We start from the raw sequence: 18,281 nt of genomic DNA on the forward strand, positions 1-18,281 counted from the left end.
AGGAAGATAGGGGGAAAATCTGAATCTGAGATCACACGCAGGCTGTGAGTGTCTGCAGAAGGTCTGTGAGCGTGTGTGTGATAGCACTGGTGCATGTGTATGAGTATGTGTGTACAGAGCTGGTGTGTGTGTGTGTGTGTCTGAAGACAAGTGCTATTGCATGGATGTTTTATACCTGTGTTGTTTGGTGAGACAAGGCTTCTGGCTTTGGGAAGCTTTCTCTCTATAAGGCGTCCCTGTGGTCCCAACCTTTGGTAGGTTCCAGCCCAACCACAGGAGACAGAGCGCCTCTTTGCGGGAGGGCCCAGCTCCATGCCACAACCCTCAGAGAACCAGAGATCTTATAGATCAGGAGCACCCAGACATCACCCGGCCCAGCCCTGACCTGGATTATGGGGGTTTCTGGTCAAGGTGGAAGTTACAAAGCACACAGTCAGTTTGTGTCTGTCACTCATTCATTTTAGTACCCAACGTGCATTATGCATAGGGCTGACCCTGTCTCATTTGACTTGTGATGGGGCTGACGTTCAGTGCCTTCCACGTGCACAGATTCACAACCTTGATTTACAACAATCGTAACATTCACACACACCTCTTTAAGGCTTCACACTTCTTAAAGTCATTTTCTGAGCCTCATCTCTTATGGGCTTGCTTCCAAAGGAGAAGACTTCCCAGGTATGGAAATGGACCTCTTGTCAGAATTAAGATGCTGCAAGTAGTGCAGGGAGCCTATTGCCAGGATGCGAGGTACAGGGGCTGAGCAGTGAGGAATGGAGACTCATCTGCCTGTCACTGGGAGAGGCCACTGCCCGCTACAGTGTGCAGACACCCCCACGGGCCAGCTTTCCCAGGCAAAGACTCCATCCATGGTGACCAGGGCTTTTTTGTTTCATCACCAAGATTCTTCTAGCTAAACTGTCTCCAGTTAAATCTCACATCTCTTGAGATTCTTTTTATTATTATTATTTTTAACTTCAATATGGAACCAATGAGAACCAATATTGATTAAACATTAGTTCAATAAGTATTTATTGAACACCGATTATTTTAAAGTCGTCCCTACCTGGGCCCAGATGACACAATGTGCATCTGAATTACTCCCTGCCTGAAGCTTTTCTCAATGCAGGGTTTGGGGAAGAGAGAGACAGAAACCAAGGATGACATCAACAGAACCAGGCACAGATGAGGGATGCCCTAACCCAGCCAAGTGCCTTAACCTGAGCCGAGTCATAAAGGACAAGTAGGGATTAACCATATGTCGGGGAGAAGGAGAGAGATGGTGATATAAAGCGAACTCAGAGGCTCTGTCCGTGTGGGAAGCCAGTCTGGACTGGAGGTGGTAAAGAGACATTAGTCTTGGATGCTCTTTGCTTTGTTTAAGGAAGTTAGGGTGACATTGCTCTGGGATCATGAGCAGTGTCACAAGCTTAGGAGGTTTTCAAGAGTCCTCTGCATAAGGCAGCGATTTCTAACTCTGCCCCCCACTTTGTTTCTGTGGCTCTGTTAATGTCAATGGCAAGGAAACAAATTATGCTGGCAAGGTGCTGGGCTTTCTTGCAAGTTTCAATCACGTTAGCTGCTATAGCTCTCTCCACATAGCTTACTCTACAGCAAAGCCCACAGGAGCGGGGAATGGAAAAGTACCTGTAAATATTAAGGTCGATTCCACAGGCACATTATTGGTTTGTTGAGTAATACCCTCTGGTGACATTGAGGCCTTATTAATAACTAAACATCTGTCACAACTGTAATTATATTTCTTGTGCCAGGGTTGTGTTTCTACCGTTGTCCTGTTTAAACATAGAAGGGAGGGTGTGAATTATTTAGGCAACGGACTTTGGGTAAATAATCAACCAGCACTGTGCAGGCAGTAAGTTTCTGTCAACTCCTTGCAGAGTCTCAGTGTCTCCGCTGACGTTCCCTTGATGTGCTCACAAATCTCTCTGAGAACATCGCCCTGGACCCCTGATGCGGCTGCCTGAGCAACCCGGAGAGGGGAAGCCTGAGAATGTGGAAAAAGGGGGCAGAGGAGCGCCTGGAGGGGGAGAGGAGCCACCGAGGAGCCAGGCCCCCGACTTCCCCACTTGGCAAGTCTTCTCCCCCAAAACCCCCTGGAGAAACGAGCTTTTTCAAGTGTTTGCTCAGGACTTGATTATTTTCAGCCCTCAGGTAGGGGGTGGTGAGGGGGCTGGGAGCCTTTGCTGCCAAGTGTCTGGGGGGAGAGGAGACCCTATGGACAGGATGCCTGGGAGGGGGCCCGAGAGGATGCGTGTCCTAGCTGGGGCAGAGATTTTACTATACGTCTTGAGCCTGACAGGTTTCCACTGATTATATCTGAGATGTGTGGACGGGAAGAGGGGATTGGTTTGAAGCTGACTCTATCAGGAACTGATTAAGTGTGTGTGTGGAGGTGCTTGTTGTTGGGGAAAATAGCAACAGACATCATTCGTAGAGTTCATACCATGTGGCAGCATGGAAGCAAGAGCTTTGCAGAGATCATTTCAATTAATCCCCACAATAACCCCATAAAGGTGTTATTAACCCCATTTTTACAGGAGAAAAGTAAGCTGTTTAATGTTTATAAAACAACTTGCTCCAGATCACACAGACAAAGGTAAACCCAGGACTCCTACCCACGTCTCTCTGAATTCAAAACTTACATTCTAACCACTGAGGCACCCTACCTCTACTGCTTATAGGTGAGGCGCTCAGTTCAGGGGAGCTTTCTATGCATTCCAAGCCACAGGCTTCCCTGGGTTTGATCCCACTCTCTTTCTTTTCCTCAGAGACATTCATGGCTGTAAAAACTCATGAGGAATTTCAGCTCTAGGTGATTTTGTATGGGAGGAAATTTTTATCTATGTGGTGTTGGTGTGTAGTGAGTCCTGTAAATGACTGTGTTCTGAAATGGTCTCCCTAAGGCTGTGTGGGATCTCCTGCCCTCTCTGCCAACAGCTCCCAGGGCTGGTCGAAAGTGTTTATGGTGGGCACCGTGAGTTTCAGGTTAGGCTTACGGGGAGAAAAAGGAAGAGGAAATATTTCTGATGACTATAGCTCCTGATTTTCAGCGGTTTCTCCCAGGAGCTTAGGGCTAGACCACAGGGCCCAGCACAGGATGCTATAAGACCCTATCTAGACCCTTCTCCAACACAACTCATTGTTTGGGAAATCAAAGGTGGGAGCTGACGAGATCCCTGGCCAAGGTCATGCTGACCTGCAGGGTGAGCCCTCCTCATCAAACCTGAGGAAAAGTCTGGAGGAGGGCAACATGAAGCTGGAAGTGATGTATGCTAATGGGCAGGCTCAGAACAAGGTTCTGCTCAGGGAGGTTGGCCAAGGGTTAGAAGACAACCCGAGTTGGGCTTCCCCAACCCAGCTCACCTCTTTCAGGAGAGGAGCCCCAGCAGGAGGTCTAACCCAATGGTGACATTCCTGGTCAGGACAAGTGATAGAGTCCTGGGCACTTGCCCTGGGAAAGGGACTGCTTGTTGAGGGAAGGAGGGAAGGACTGGGGCACAGAAATGTCCTATGAGGGCTATGGCAAATAACAACTGTGCCTGACACTAAAAAGGAAAGGATGGTTGTCTATCTTAGTGGATATGAAAATATCATATGGCAATCAGACAAAGAAGTCTGATGGAGTCAGAAAGACTCTTCTTGCTCAACATACTCCCACGTTAAAAAGTATTCCCCCGTTTGTTCCTGTGACTTTGGGATTTAGAATTTTGGGGCCAGAGCTGTGACAAGCATGAATTAGGCAATCTACTTTCACCTGTCTCTGGGGGCAGCAATGACACAAGTGGAATGAATTCACCTCTCCCAAGACATCAGCTCCTCATTGGGGGTGAGCAATATCTCTTTGGACCCCAAGCTGAGGGTTTGCAGGGCTTCTGGCTTGTTCCCATCACATAAATTCACACCCACCCCCACACACAAACATGTAACACTTTTGCGTACTCCTCCCTTGAGAACATACCCACCATTTATCAACGATTTGTTTGTGCAGTGGGCAGAGAGAGACACCTAAAAAGAAGAGAGATCAGGTGGGGCCATGGGAGGGAGTTCCTCTGTCACAATCTCAGTGCCAGGGGTTGGATGTGGAGGGGAAGGGAACACAGCCCACCTGGAACATGTTCTCACGTCAGTTTCCATCAGCGAGGTCTCTCAGAATACACTGACTTCCTGTCCTTCATTACCTTGGCTGAGAACCTCTTTCCGATAAAGCACAGCCTGGGTATTGGGACTAGCCTACAGAGCATCAGGGGCTTCCTCAGACCACAAAGCACTCTGGGTGGTGGCCAGAAGGTTATGACAGGTGTGGGCAGGGTAGGCAAAATTTTAAGTTAGAGAGGAGTCTCCTTGACTTCCCGTCTTCCGGCCCCAGGTCACTTTCACACCTTCTGGTACCATTTTGGTTGCAAGTAACAGAGGTTCAGTAGGGCTCTCTAAGTAAAAAGAGAAACATGTTAGGAAGAATTCAGGAAGGGTCAGGGGGAAGTATCTCATAGAATCCGAGGCTTCAGGGGTGGCTGGACTGAGAACATAGAGAAATATAGAAAACCCAAGAAAGCTGCTTTCTCTCTGCCTGTCTGCATCTCTCCGGCTTCTCTGTCCATATGAAAATCATCTTGGTCAAATAGCTGCCAATCTGGCAGCCAGCCATAACTGGGAATCAGTATGGTCTCAATTCCAAATTCCTCAGGAACAGGCTCACTGCTACCCACCCCTGATCAAATCAACAGTGGTCAGGGGAAGAGGGTCAGAGGGTCTGAACATGGCTGCTTCCACTTTAAATACATGGATGAAAGAGGATGCAAGGCAGTTACCAGAGAAGCAGGGCACTGCCTCACCCCAGTTCCTTGAGATACTGGTTTTGTATCCCATTCTTGAAGTTGGTTGGCTATCCATTAGGTGCTGGTGAGGTGCTTGCTACTAAAGCTCCAAGTTGGAGACGTTAAAAGAAGGTGGTTCCCACGTGACCAAGAGGAGTGTATTACCATTAGTGGAAACACAGAAGTGGGGTAGATAAAGCTGGCTAGGAGCACTGCAGTGGAATGCGGAGAGAGACCTTATGCAGAGGGTAGGGACTGGAGAGGTAGGACCCACTCACAGCTTTCCTCCCAGGCTGTTCTCCTCATGCTTGTCAGCCTAGAGGATTGCAGAATTCCCCAGACTGTCTGTTCCTATGTCTTTCCCAAGATGTGGCCAGGCTTTCCCTTGATGTATCTGGAGGAGATGACCTGTAGATGGGGCCTCCTTCTCTTCTACTTCTTTCCCTAAAGAGTCTTGCAAGGGCACACGGCAATGAAGACCTGACTTGTCTCTAGCCTGCCAATGTGCTGACTTCTCAGTCTGGAGACCTGAAAGGATGTTCTTCCCCTTTCATCAAGACTATGGGATCTGGGCTCTTTGGGCCAGGTCTGGAGCTGACTCGTAGACAGTCAGTAGGCCCAGGAGGCCAGCTAGAAGAGAATCCTTAGGGATTAGAGAGACACCCAGGTGGCTTCAACAAACTACAGCTAAGTAAATAACCCTATTACTATGGTGCTGCTCCAACCAAATCAGAAAGGAAGCTTCACTAATATGGGGAGAAATGGATGTGCACTATGGATATATGAGCTAAAAATAGCCCATGTTCCAAACAAAGTGTTTTTTAGTGTTTTGAAATGAAAACGTGTAGACAAAGCAAGGATTTATAATGCATGACTCACTAAATTGCTGACTCTAAAAGCAAGAGAAATTCAAAGGGAAATTTTCTCTCCCTATATTTCTCCCTCCCACCTCTGTTCTGAATAGCTTATAAAGAGTCTCTTCATAAACAAGACCCATAAACTCCTCTGTGATTTAAGGTCCTGCACAGTGAGAGTCAGAAGGAACTCAACCTTTATTGCTTGGTTACTAAGCTGGCCTCTCTAGGTAGACTGGAATCATTGACCAGAGTCTCCCATGGCCTGCCCATCCTCATTTCTCCTCCTCGTGTCTCACTGCCCTGTCCCTAACAGGTGTCCAGGGAATTCCATAGCCCATCTCTGGCCAATCCTCCTCCCTCCCACTCTGGACCTCAGCAGCACTCAACTCATCAGCCCTAACAAGAGTGTTTCATCACCGAGAATTAGCTTTAGGGGCTATCTCTTAGGGGAGAGTGTACACCAATGGTACTGCAGCAGGATGCAGCAGTGGATACCTCCATCAACTCATTGGGTGGTCTCAGGCTCATTCTTGGGTTGAATGGAAAGGTTGGGCCTCATAAGTGGTGTTCAGTGTTTTTTGCTCAAAAAAACCTTTCTGAAATAAGTCTTACGGGGAATCCCAGTTCTTAAAACAGAAAAGAGTGGACCCCTTCTGGTTGGATCAAGGTGTGTATATGTGTGTTTGGGAAGATAGAGAGGTCCTCCAAGACCCCTGAGAGGAATGGCGAGATGTTTCACTTGAAGGTAGACCATCATATCATGGTTCCTTAAGAGTTGTGTAAAAATCTCACCTCTGACCTCTCCTTGCTGTCATCACCTGCTTTCCTTCTGATCATCCCCCACGCTCCTTGAATACCTTAGCGTCTTATCCAGTCTTGTATCTCCCCTGAGTCCTGATGTCATAAGAGGAGGCTAAAATGACCATGTGGATGATAAAGCAACATTTTCACTTCATGTTGCCTCAACTTCAACTCCAGTGACTTTCCTTCCTTATGACTTTCACTCCCATAGCCTCAACTGTAATCTTGTCATCCTCGAGAACTTCCCATCTCTGAGAGCTCACACTGCAATACTCCTCTCTTTGCCAACCTCCTCTGCAGCTGTTTACCATTGCTAGTCCTATTTCAGGATGTGGAGTGCTCTGAGAGAAAACCCTACACAGATATGGGACATGGATAGGTGATGCTACATACTCATAACTTTCAACCCCAAAGGGTCCTCAGTGTGGCTCAGTGATTCTTCTAGTGGTCAGGTCTCATCCCCATTCTCCATTATGACTGTTTGAACCCTTACCTATTCTTCTAAGAATGATGTCAATTCCTCATTCTCAAATAAAACAAAGGCCCCAGGAAGAAACTTCTTCAACTTTGTGCCCACTCCTCTATCACATTTACTTCATTCATGTCCCTCTTCACCTCTTCCTGCCCATCATAGTGGAGGAGAGGTCCCTCCACTAATCCCCGGACCACCTGCCACATGTGCTCAGACCTCTACTCCCTGCACCCTCTCTTCAGGGACCTTATTCCATCAACTGTACTTCCTCTCTTATTCTTCAACCTCTTTCTTCTTCCCATAAGCATAAACATTGGTTCTGATGTCGCTCATCTTTTAAGAAAAAGGCTGACATGGTATAATTTTCTTCAAATTTCTTGAAAAACTTGCCTATGCTTGTTCTATTTCTCTGCCTTTTATTTACTTCTCCCTCTTCTCTCACTGTTATCTGGCTTCTGCCTCCATCATTCCATTGATCATATTCTGGCTGGAACAAGGGACGATGTTAGGGACAAGGAAGCATGCTAAGGAGGGGGCCAGTTCAAAACTTAGCTGAGCATCAAAATTTATCTGGGGAGTTTATAAAATCTCTATGTTTGTCGGCTCTCCCTCCTAATCAGAAGCTTTCCAATTAGGACCTGAAAATCTGCTGCCCCCAATTCCCTTCTCCCTGAGACCTTCACCGACAGCCCTGCCAGGTCCCCAGAAGCCCCAGTCGAGAGGGTCTCTGCTGCCACAATGCCACATCAACAAGCGTGGTTTGCTCACTGTTGTTACATTGGCCAAATCTTTTCCTTTCCCTTTACTCAGCAATTCCAGCCATCCTACTGGAATTTCTAATGATCGTAGCTAAGAAACTTAAAAAGAAATTTTTTTTATTGTGGTCTAAATAGTTTAAAACAGTGTGAAATTTCAGTTGTACATCATTATTTGTCAGTCACCATACAGGTGTGCCTCTGCACCCCTTGTGCCCACCCCCCCCCCACCCCTCCCCCCCCCCCCCCCCCCAACCCCTAAATTATTCTCTTTGTCCGTAAGTTTGTTTATCTTCCACAAATGAGTGAAATCGTATGGTGTTTGTCTTTCTCTGTCTGGCTTATTTCGCTTAACATCATGCCCTCAAGGTCCATCCATGTGGTTGTGAATGGGACAATTATGTCTTTATTATGGCTGAGTAGTATTCCATTGGATATATATATACCACTTCTTCTTTATCCAGTTGTTAGTTGTGGGGCACTTGGGTTGCTTCCGCGTCTTGGCTATTGTGAAATAGGGCTGCACAAGTCTGTTTGTATTGTTAATTTCAAGTTAGCTCAGAAACTTTTAATCACTCTTTCACACTCCTGGAAGTTGTCTGACTATCTGTTGGAAATCTTCCTTTCACCCAGGACCCATTCATTTTCTTTGTGATTCTTCTAACGCAGCATGTTACAAATTGATGATCCTCAGAACATCAGTGTAAAGAAATATTCCTCTAAAAGTGCTTGATGGTCAGTAAAATTCAGATGATGCTCCATACTATATCTACTTCTTGGAGAATATCAATGCATATTAAAATCTTAGAGATGCCCTTCAGAAAAAAAAATGGTTTATTTTGTCAAACTCAGCTTTTCCAAACAGAGTTTGACCCTGGAACACTGAGTGTGAGTGAATATGTGTGTGTGTGTGTGTGTGTGTGTGTGTAAAAGCCTAGAAATCACATACTAAGTGTTTATTTCCTCTTCCTAGGACACACCTAATTCTCAGATCAATGTAAATGATAAGTAACTGATTTCCGCTGGGCCCAGTGAATGGTCACACCTATATTCATTCAAATACGATTAATTAGTGTGCCAGGCTCTGTGCTGGGTGTTGGGGATAAGAGAGGAATCATCCCTTTCCTTGCGAAGTTTCTAGGCTCATGGGGAAGATGGATTAGTATTTATCATGGAATTTACGTGTTAGGATAAAATCATGCACAGGGCATGCCAAGGAGCATGTCAAGGGACACACACACACAAACACACACACACACACAGCTCCAGGCTACACCATTCACTTACAGAAAAAGAATACAATGTGAATGCACCCCCGAAGATGTGCAATATACATAGAATAAGTAAACATATATCCATCCAAATATGCATAGTTTGTTGTTATTAATGTGGCCATATTGCTCCACAAGTTTTTTTCACTCAACAATTTATTACAACATCCTTTTCTGTTGTAGTATGATTTATGTAACCTGTCCCCTATTGGTGACTGTCCAGGTTGCTCTGTTTTGCTTTCACAAGCAGAGCTGCAATGAGCATCCTTATATATTTATCCTTATGAACTGGTGCAAGTATATCTAATTATAAATTTTCTAGAAGTGAAATTTCTGGGTCAGAAAGTATACACCCTTTTTCTTTTGCTAGATTTGCCAAATTGCTCTCCAGAATTGTTGTACCAATTTACCCAAGGAAAGGGCTTCGGAGGACAGGGGCCACTGGAGTAGAGGGGAAGGAGGCAACAGAGAAGGACTTGAAGGCGATAATTAGTGGAGTAGTGTCCCCTAGGAAGTGAGGGGGCATAGGATCAAGGACGCAGTCTTTATGAAGAAAAAATTCTATATTCACAGCCAAAGTGTAAATTCCGGACTACACGGAAAATATTACAAATGATCTCAGCTCAGAATTTTTGATTGCTCTGTCACCCTCCTGGAGATTCTGTGACCCAATCTCTTGGAAATTCTCCTTTCATCCTGGATCCCTTTACTTCCTGTGTGATTCTTCTAATAAAACATGCCACGAATTGAAGATCAACATTGATATTAAGAAGTATTCCTCTAAAAGCACTCCGTAGTCAGTAACCCAGCTGGCCCTAGGAAGCTGATTTCTTTGGAAGGGCTTTGGGCATCAGGATTCCACATGCCGGTCCTTCTGGCACTTGCATGGGGGACACAGTGATGGGCCAGAGCATATCTGACATCATTGGAGAAACAGGGCACGTGGTCATGCCATGTCCATTTCACCTCATGGCAGGGAATCTAAGAAAGTTTAATAGGACAACAAAACTTGACATGTTATAGTGTAGAATGCTAGTTTCTAAGACAAAAATGATGGACTTCAAAAGTGGTTTCTTGCTTGCAGGGGCCTGTTTTGGGCTGTGACCCCATAATTTTCTATCATCAGAAGCCCTTTTATGGAAAAATTTAGAATCTTTGGGACAGACCACATTCATCTAGCACACTCCTGGTGTTTGTATCATAGTTTAATTTGAGCATTTTGCTCCTGTTGAGAAAGTGGGGCGGGGGGAGGGGAAAGATAGTAGAATCCCTGTTCTAATAGACCTGCTGTTGGCAAAAGATGGTATAAAACAGCACTTTACCTCAGGTTCAAGTCTGTCCTGCCAATCACAGAGTCCAAAGGGAAGTGTAGAGACACAGTGGCCCCTCAGGCCTGTCCCACAAGGTTACCCCCCATCTCTCCCACTGATGCCAAGTCCAGCTTTCTGCCCATGGTCCACATGTGGCCATCGCAGGAGCCTCTTCCTCCTGGACCTCCTGTCTTTTCTTAGTCCGGCTACTATTGTTTTGTAACAAATCACCCCAAACTTAATGGCATACACCAACAAACATCTTATGCTCATGGGGTCTCTGGGTCAGGAATTCAGTGGGGATGGCTTATCTCTGCTCCACAATGTCTGGTGCCTCTGCTGGAAAGACACAGATGGCTGGGGGCTGGAATCATTGGGTCACTCAAAAATTTCGTGCCTGGGCTGAGATGGCTGAGGGACCAGCTCAGCTGGGAGAATCTATATATGATTTCTCCATGTGGCTTGTGTTTCTCACAGCATGGCATCTGGGTTCTAAGATGAGCATCTAGGGATGAGCCTTCCAAGAGGACCAGCTGGGACATGGCTGGCATTTTATGACTTCACCTTGTAAGCATCACTTCTGGCATATTTTAGTGGTCAAAACAGTCCAAATCTTTTGGATTCATGGAGTGGGAGCATAGCAACACATATCAGTAGGAGGAGGTTCAAAGAATTTGGGGACCATATAATAAAACTACCACACTTTTCATTCATGGATCCTGGATCCTTCTGCCACCTGTTCCCAGTGATGCTCCTCTTTCAGCATCTTCTGATTTCCTGCTGGGTGACATGGAAGAATAGGATGCTGGAGGGAATCAAGATAAGGGGTCTTCCCAGTGATCTTAGAATCCTGTGGATAACTCTCAACATTATTATGTTAGAAAATTGCTTGTCTCTTTAAGTTATCCTAATCTGGTGTGTGCCAGACTCCAGCAGGAGGAAGGATATGGAGGAAAAACCCACACTGGCACATATAGGAACTCTAGCCATATGGGCAGAGGCAATAACCAGGACAGGTATTTAGGAAAAGTGACAACAAGGCACTTTCCAGGAGAGAGTGGCCAGGCCATGGCATATCATTATTCAGTGACACACACTCCACAACTCTAGGGGCCTCTTAGAGAGTATAATTAATTGGGCCCTGGTCACACAGGTCTCTGCTAGGGCTTATTTAAGAAAAAGCAGTACCTATTTCCACTGTGCTGCTCTTAGTCAAATGTCTGCCGCATTCCCTTTCCAGGGCCGTCTCCTCATATTAATTTGGGGAAACAGGTGGGCCTCAAGTCTGGTCTTGAGTCCGTTCACCACACAGCTGAGTCTTGTTACCTGCTCCTATGTGTGGGCTTAGCACTATCTTAGCACTCCACAAATTCGCTTCCAGTTTACCTCTGGGACTCTGGCATCACTGTCTTCTCTCAGTAGCTACCAAGTCACCAGCCTCTGGAGGTGGTACTGGATCCAGAGCATGACTTCCATTGCTGCACCCTCTCTCAACTCCCCATGACTCCACTAACACACAGCAGATGGTTATAAATCACAGACTCTACTGAAGGCTTGGGAATAACTGGGGAATTTCAATGTAGGAAAAAATTATAATATACAAAGAAAGCTTAGAGTCGGAAAAAATAAAAATATTTTTAAGAGGACTTTGCATGTGTGGGTCCCTTTGACAGTCTGGTGAAACCTATGAATTATGTGTTTAAATACATGAAATAGAATTCTCAAGGTAACAACAAAGAAAATCAATTATATTTAAGTACAATTTCAGAATATTAAACAAAACAAATGTGTGAGATAATAATACAGTATTCTTTGTTGATGCATTAAATAGTAAGATCTAGCAGTGGGTATAATGCGTATCATAATTTTGAAGTACTGCAGTGGTAAGGGTAAACAACATTGTGAAATAATTGTGACAACTGTAACCTAATAGGAAAATATTAGTGGCAAAGTCACAGTACTGCTAATTCTATTGCACCTTGTAGCTTGTGTTCATTCTTGAAGAAAATTCTAGATTCTATTCAGAGGTTAAAGAAAATAAAGGTATACTCTTTCCATCCAAATTCATGGACCCCTCGAATTCTATCCTCAGGCTACCAAGGGTGAGAGTCTCTGAGGACCCCTGTCTGGTGAGCTTCTCGGCCATGTTTCCAGGCTTGGGGCAGCCCTGCCTTCTCATTTCTCAGAGCCAGTGCTTCTTTCTTCAGGCCTTCTCAGGGCAAATCTCCATCTCTCTTTAGGAAACTGAAACCACTACTATAGGACTAATCTCCCTCTGACTTCCTCTCCCACAGGGACAACCCATAAAACTCAAAACACCCTGGCAGCAGGTAATAGGAATAATCCTTTGGCAAGTATTACAATGATGCATGTTAATATTAAGGGTGAGCTGAAGTCAAGGGACTTCTCACCCCAGGGCAGAACAACAGGTATCTGACTTCTTGGGGAGACACTGGGCTTCAAAGCTAAGTTTTGTAGGCAGAGAAAACTTGCAAGATTAAAGGTTCACAGGGAAGACTGAGGCCTTTGAATTCTTCTGCTAGCGTAAAGAAGATATCTCTGACCACTTTTCAGGTTTAATGGTGAGACTGGGGCCAGGAAGAAGAAGCACACGACACAGCAGAAGTAAAGGAAACTTCTCTCCATTTTCGAGTCAAGGGTTAGGGGGAGAAGGACAAATGACAAGGAGGTTTGAGAACCAGAAGGATGTTCTGCTTCCACCTCTCTCTCTTGGTACCCAGGGGACAGAGGCTCCTGCCTCACCCTTCCATGGAGACTTTGGAAGACCACCATACAAGGCATCTGCCCCAAGATGCTGCCTCTAGTCCAGTTAAATGTGTGGAGAGTGGAACAAGGTTGCTCCCCTGAGTGTCAGTCGCTGTAGGGCAGAGACACTGAATGAAGAGCTGGCTAGTCTGCCATGGCAGCATGCCGTGGTGTCCCCAGAGGATGAAGGTAGACTCCTGAGCCAGACCTGGATGGAGGGCAAAGCAGAGACCCAGGGATGTGCAACCACATAGAGCTGAGAGGAGCCAAATGTTTAGGGCAGGACCAGAACTCCTAAAAGGGTTGCACAACTAGAAGAAGGAGCCCCAATGCACCAGTTCTAAACTTCAGGTTTGGAATTCAGCAGGACACCTGTGACCATGTGACAAGACACATCACCTGGGGAGACAATATGAGAGACTAGACATTTTTTTAAATAAATTTTATTTTTTTGGAACATTTTTAGGTTTACAGAAAAATTGAGAATATAATACAGAGTTCTTACATACCCAACACTCAGTGTCCTCCAGTGGCATTTCACATGAGTATGGTACATGTGTTACAATTAATGAATCAATATTGATACACTATTATTAACAAGGGGCCACCCTTTTTTCAATTTCTTTAGGTTCTTAGGTGTAACGTCCTTTTTTTGTGTTCCAGGATCTCATCCAGGATATGACATTACATTTAGTCGTCATACCTCTTTAGGCTCTTCTTGGCTGTGACAGTTTCTCAGACTTTTCTTGTTTTTCATGACCTTGACAGTTTTGAGGAGTCGTGGACAGATATTTGGCAGAACGTCCCTCAATTGGTATTTCTTTGATGTTTTGATGATTAGACTGAGGTTATTGGTTTCGGGAAGGAGGACCACAGAGGTACAGTGCCCTTTTCATCACATCATGTCGGGGGTACACACTATAAACATGACTTATCACTGTTGATGTTGACCTTGACCACCTGGCTGAGATGTGTTTGTCAGGATTCTCCACTGTGAAGTTACTAATTTTTCCCTCTTTCCATACTTAAGAAATGAGGAGTTATGCTCCATCTCCGTGAGGGCAGAGTATCTACATAAATTATTTGGAATTCTTCTGTACGGGAGATTTTGTTTCTTCTTTCTTTCTTTATTCAATCATGTATTTACATACTTATGGACTTATGGATATTTATTTTATAGTTTAGGTAATAATACAACTTTTTTTTTGCTCAAATGGTTGCAGCCTTGGCCACTGGGAGCTCTGGGCTCCCGTGTTTTGAGCACTTCCTTACTTTCTGGCACCACAAGATGCTCTAGGCTCATCTTGTGTATTTCTTGACCCCGTTTCCTGGCCTGGTTTCTTTTATTAAAGAATGGTATTAGAAACCAAGATCTGAGCCCTTGCTGTGCCTGTTGCTACTGAGGTATGGTTGCTTCTAGGCCCTCTCAACTGACAGAGCAAGGAAATATATCTGTGTGTGTAGTAACCTTTGCATATACACACATCTATACATGTTTCTATATGTAACCATCTGTATCTACATAAAGCTAAACATGGGTTTATACTGATGTCTCCAACTCTAGTCCATTACCACATGGATCTCTCTAGCATCTTCCTCTTACTTATCTGTAAGCTCCCACTTCAACAGAGAGAAGTCTGGCTCCCACCATCCACCATCCCTTTACGTAATAGTCTAATTGCAGTATCCATGTATAGCAGTATCAGGATTGTTGACACACACACCTGTGGGAAATGAACTCAAATGCTATGTATAGTTCCATCGCCTTTAGTTTTACAAACTCCGCTCATTTCCATAGTTACTTGTGTCAGCACTCCCTTTGGTGAGGTTGTTTCAAACATTTGTAATACAGATTGATCTGTCACATTCTGCATCTCATCCTGGGAGTTTACTGACCTCCTAAATGATTTTTAAAAATTTGCATACATTAAGGTTCACTCTTTGTGCTCAAGTTCAGTGTATTTTGACAAATGCATATTGTCACATATCCACAATTACAGTATCATGTGGAGTAGTTTCCCTGCCCTGAAAAATACCCTGTGCTTCACCCATTCGACCTTCCTCCATTATCCCTGAACTTCTGGAAACCACTGATCTTTTTATGTCTCTACAATTTTACCTTTTCCAGAATGTCACATAGTAGGAATGATACAGTATGTAGCCTTTTCAGACTGGCTCCTTTCATTTACATATATCCATTTAAGATCCTTCTATGTCTTTTTGTGGCTTGATACCTCATTTCTTTTTATTGCTGAATAATATTCCATTATATAGATGTACCACTGTTTGTTGCTGCTTCCAGATTTTGGTGATTATGAATAAAGCTGCTATAAATCTATATATTTTTATGTTTATATATGTGTACATAAATACATTTATAAATAAATCTAATGCTATAAATCTGCATGCAAATTTTTGTCTGGACATAAGTTTTCGAATTAGTTGGGTAAATACCTAGGAGCATGATTGCTGGATGATATGATAAGATTATGTTTAGCTTTGTAAGAAACTTCCAAATTGTCTTCCAAGGCGCTGTACCAGCTTTGCATTCTACCGGCAAAGAAGAAAGTTCTTGTTGCTTCACATTTTCACTAGCAATTGGTATCATCATTTTTGGTTTTGGATTTTAGCCATCCTAATAAGTGTGTGGTGATATCTCATTATTGTTTTAATTTGCATTCCCTGATTGCATATGATGTGGACCATATTTTCATATGCTTGTTTGCCCTTTGTATATTTTCTTTGGTGAGGTGTCTGTTCAAATCTTTTCCCCATTTTTTTCATTAGATTATTTTCTTATTGTTGAGTTTCAAAATTTCTTTGTATAGTTTGGCTGTAAGTCCTTTATCGGATATGTGTTTTTCAAATATTTTCTCCCAATCTGTAGTTTTCCTTCTGTTAACAGTGTCTTTTGCAGAGCAGAAGATTTTAATCTTTTTTTTTTTTAAAGATTGGCAGCTGAGCTAACAACTGTTGCCAATCTTTTTTTTTCTTTCTGCTTTTTCTCCCCAAATCCCCTCAGTATATAGTTGTATATTTTAGTTGTGGGTCCTTCTAGTTGTGGCATGTGGGATGCCGCCTCAACGTGGCCTGATGAGTGGTGCCATGTCCGCGCCCAGGATCTGAACCAGAGAAACCCTGGGCGACCGTAGTTGAGGGCACGAACTTAACCACTCGGCCACGGGGTCGGCCCCGAAGATTTTAATCTTAATAAAGTCCAACTTATCAAGTTTTTCTTTCATGGAGCATGCTTTTGGTATTTTATCTGAAAACTCATTACCAAATACAAGATCATCTAGATTTTCTCCTATATTTTTTTCTAGAAACTTCATAGTTTTGTGTTTTACATTTAGGTCTATCATCCATTTTGAATTAATTTTTATGAAAGGTATAAGTTCTGTGTCTAGGTTCATTTTTTTGCATTTGGATGTCCAACTGTTCCAGCACTATTTGTTGAAATCAACATATGCTTGCATTCTCCCTGCAGTCTTCTGGTCTCCTAGGAGTGAATATTGGAGAGAATACACACTCCTGCATGCATTTGCAAACACTCACTTACCTCCCAGGGACAAACAGTAATTCCCAGAGACAGTTCAGTGTAAGTTCATATAAAAGAAGAAAACTATTTTATTAAACGCAATTTAATCTGTTCCTAATGGGGAGTGCATTTTGCCTCCTTCTTTCTCTAAGTCATACTCGGGGATGCAATTATGCACAAGAAATGCAGATTGTTGGGTTAATAATGTGACAACAGGGCCAACTGCTCTACATCCCTACCCTTGGCTACAGTATGGATTGGAAATGAGTTATGAAATCATCGCTTTTTCTCTATATGGGCAGGAACCAATTTTTAGACAAGGGTTTTCTCCTCTTCAGTATAAAAACTCATCCCTCCTCCTTCCCAGCATGATCCCTGTGCTACCGAACCCGAAGTGAGTTCACTCACCTGTTGCACAGCAAGCCAATCTCTGACACTGGATGTGGTGGAAGAAAGTAGGAATTTTATTTTTGCACAGCACTGAGCAAGGAGTGTTTTGGTTTTAACTCCACATATGCTGGATTTAATGTGGGGGAACTGATATCAGGGTTGGTATCAATTCCCTCCTATTTTATGTCCATCCCTCAGTCTTGAGGGATTTGAGGCAGTGACCCATCTAGCTACTTCCTGCTGAAATGGGGTGTAGGTTGTTTCATCCCACTGAACCAGTCTTTTAATAAGGTGGTGATGCAGGCAAGCTCCCAAAGTTAGGCCTGTATCATGTAAGTAACCAGGTATTTAATAAGAAGTTTTTATAGAGAAACAAAAAGAGAAAAACAAGGTTAATCGTTGGAGCAAATTGTAAACTAGTTCTTGAGCCCAGGGGGAAGCCAATCAAGATTTCTAGAAGTTAAGGTCGAAGCATCTTTTGCAGTTTGAAATGTCTCTGATGATGTCATCAGGCACTCAGGTAACTTTTTTGAGTGGCTTACAGAGCAGTAGACATGAATCTCTCTTAAGTTTATATTAAGTCCTCCAGCTTCAGTTTGCAAGGCTTCAGGAAAAAGGGCAGATTTGGTTTTTACTGATTCTGAATGAAAATGATGGGAAAAAACCTGAAAATGTTAGTTTGGAGGTTTCTAGCTAGATATTTCAGGAGACTAAAAGAATTCAGGATCCAGTTCAGTTAAGAGATGTAACAAAAATCTTAAAAGACAATTGACAAAACCAAAATCCAATATCCACAAATGTGTATTATAGTTTCTATTGAAACATAATCTTTTTCTCTAAACTCATCCTCTACTTCACTAGACATAGCCAAATTAAGACTAACTGGTTTGCAAAATAAGTCTAGTCTTAATTGATTGGGCATAATTACTTACATAAGTACAGCAAGAATAGTAATCGACTATATAGGCTCTTTTAAATCTGCTTTGCTGGAACTTTATAAGGAATCTCAGGTTGAACTTTAAAGGCCTCTCAAGGCCAGGAAAGCCATGCCAAGAACTTGTCATCAGATTCTACCTGTAGTACCTGCAGATTTGGGTGAATCCCTCTCTTCGTGAGGTGCCCAAAATATTGAGGTTCCTTGTGCCTGCCAGAGGCAGTGACATTCTTTGCTCAACCTTACCAGGTTACTGAACCCATAAGCACAGTACCAGACCAATATTTCCAAGTGACTTTATTCCAGAATTTCAACCTTCATTCCTCAAAAGCTGTCTTGTCATATCTGAGTCTGT

At 43.7% G+C, this 18,281-nt stretch overlaps 1 protein-coding gene across 1 annotated transcript in view; it reads left to right on the forward strand.

The window, feature by feature from the left end:
* The first annotated feature begins 1,968 nt into the window (after positions 1 to 1,968).
* Positions 1,969 to 18,281, forward strand: part of CALN1 (calneuron 1) — a 463,893-nt gene continuing 447,580 nt past the window's right edge. The window contains exon 1 of the mRNA XM_046665286.1: positions 1,969 to 2,091. Coding sequence (XP_046521242.1) covers positions 1,969 to 2,091 — 123 coding nt within the window. The remainder of the gene's footprint in view (positions 2,092 to 18,281) is intronic.

This window comes from Equus quagga, chromosome 7, assembly GCF_021613505.1.
Source record: "Equus quagga isolate Etosha38 chromosome 7, UCLA_HA_Equagga_1.0, whole genome shotgun sequence".
NCBI lineage: Eukaryota > Metazoa > Chordata > Mammalia > Perissodactyla > Equidae > Equus > Equus quagga.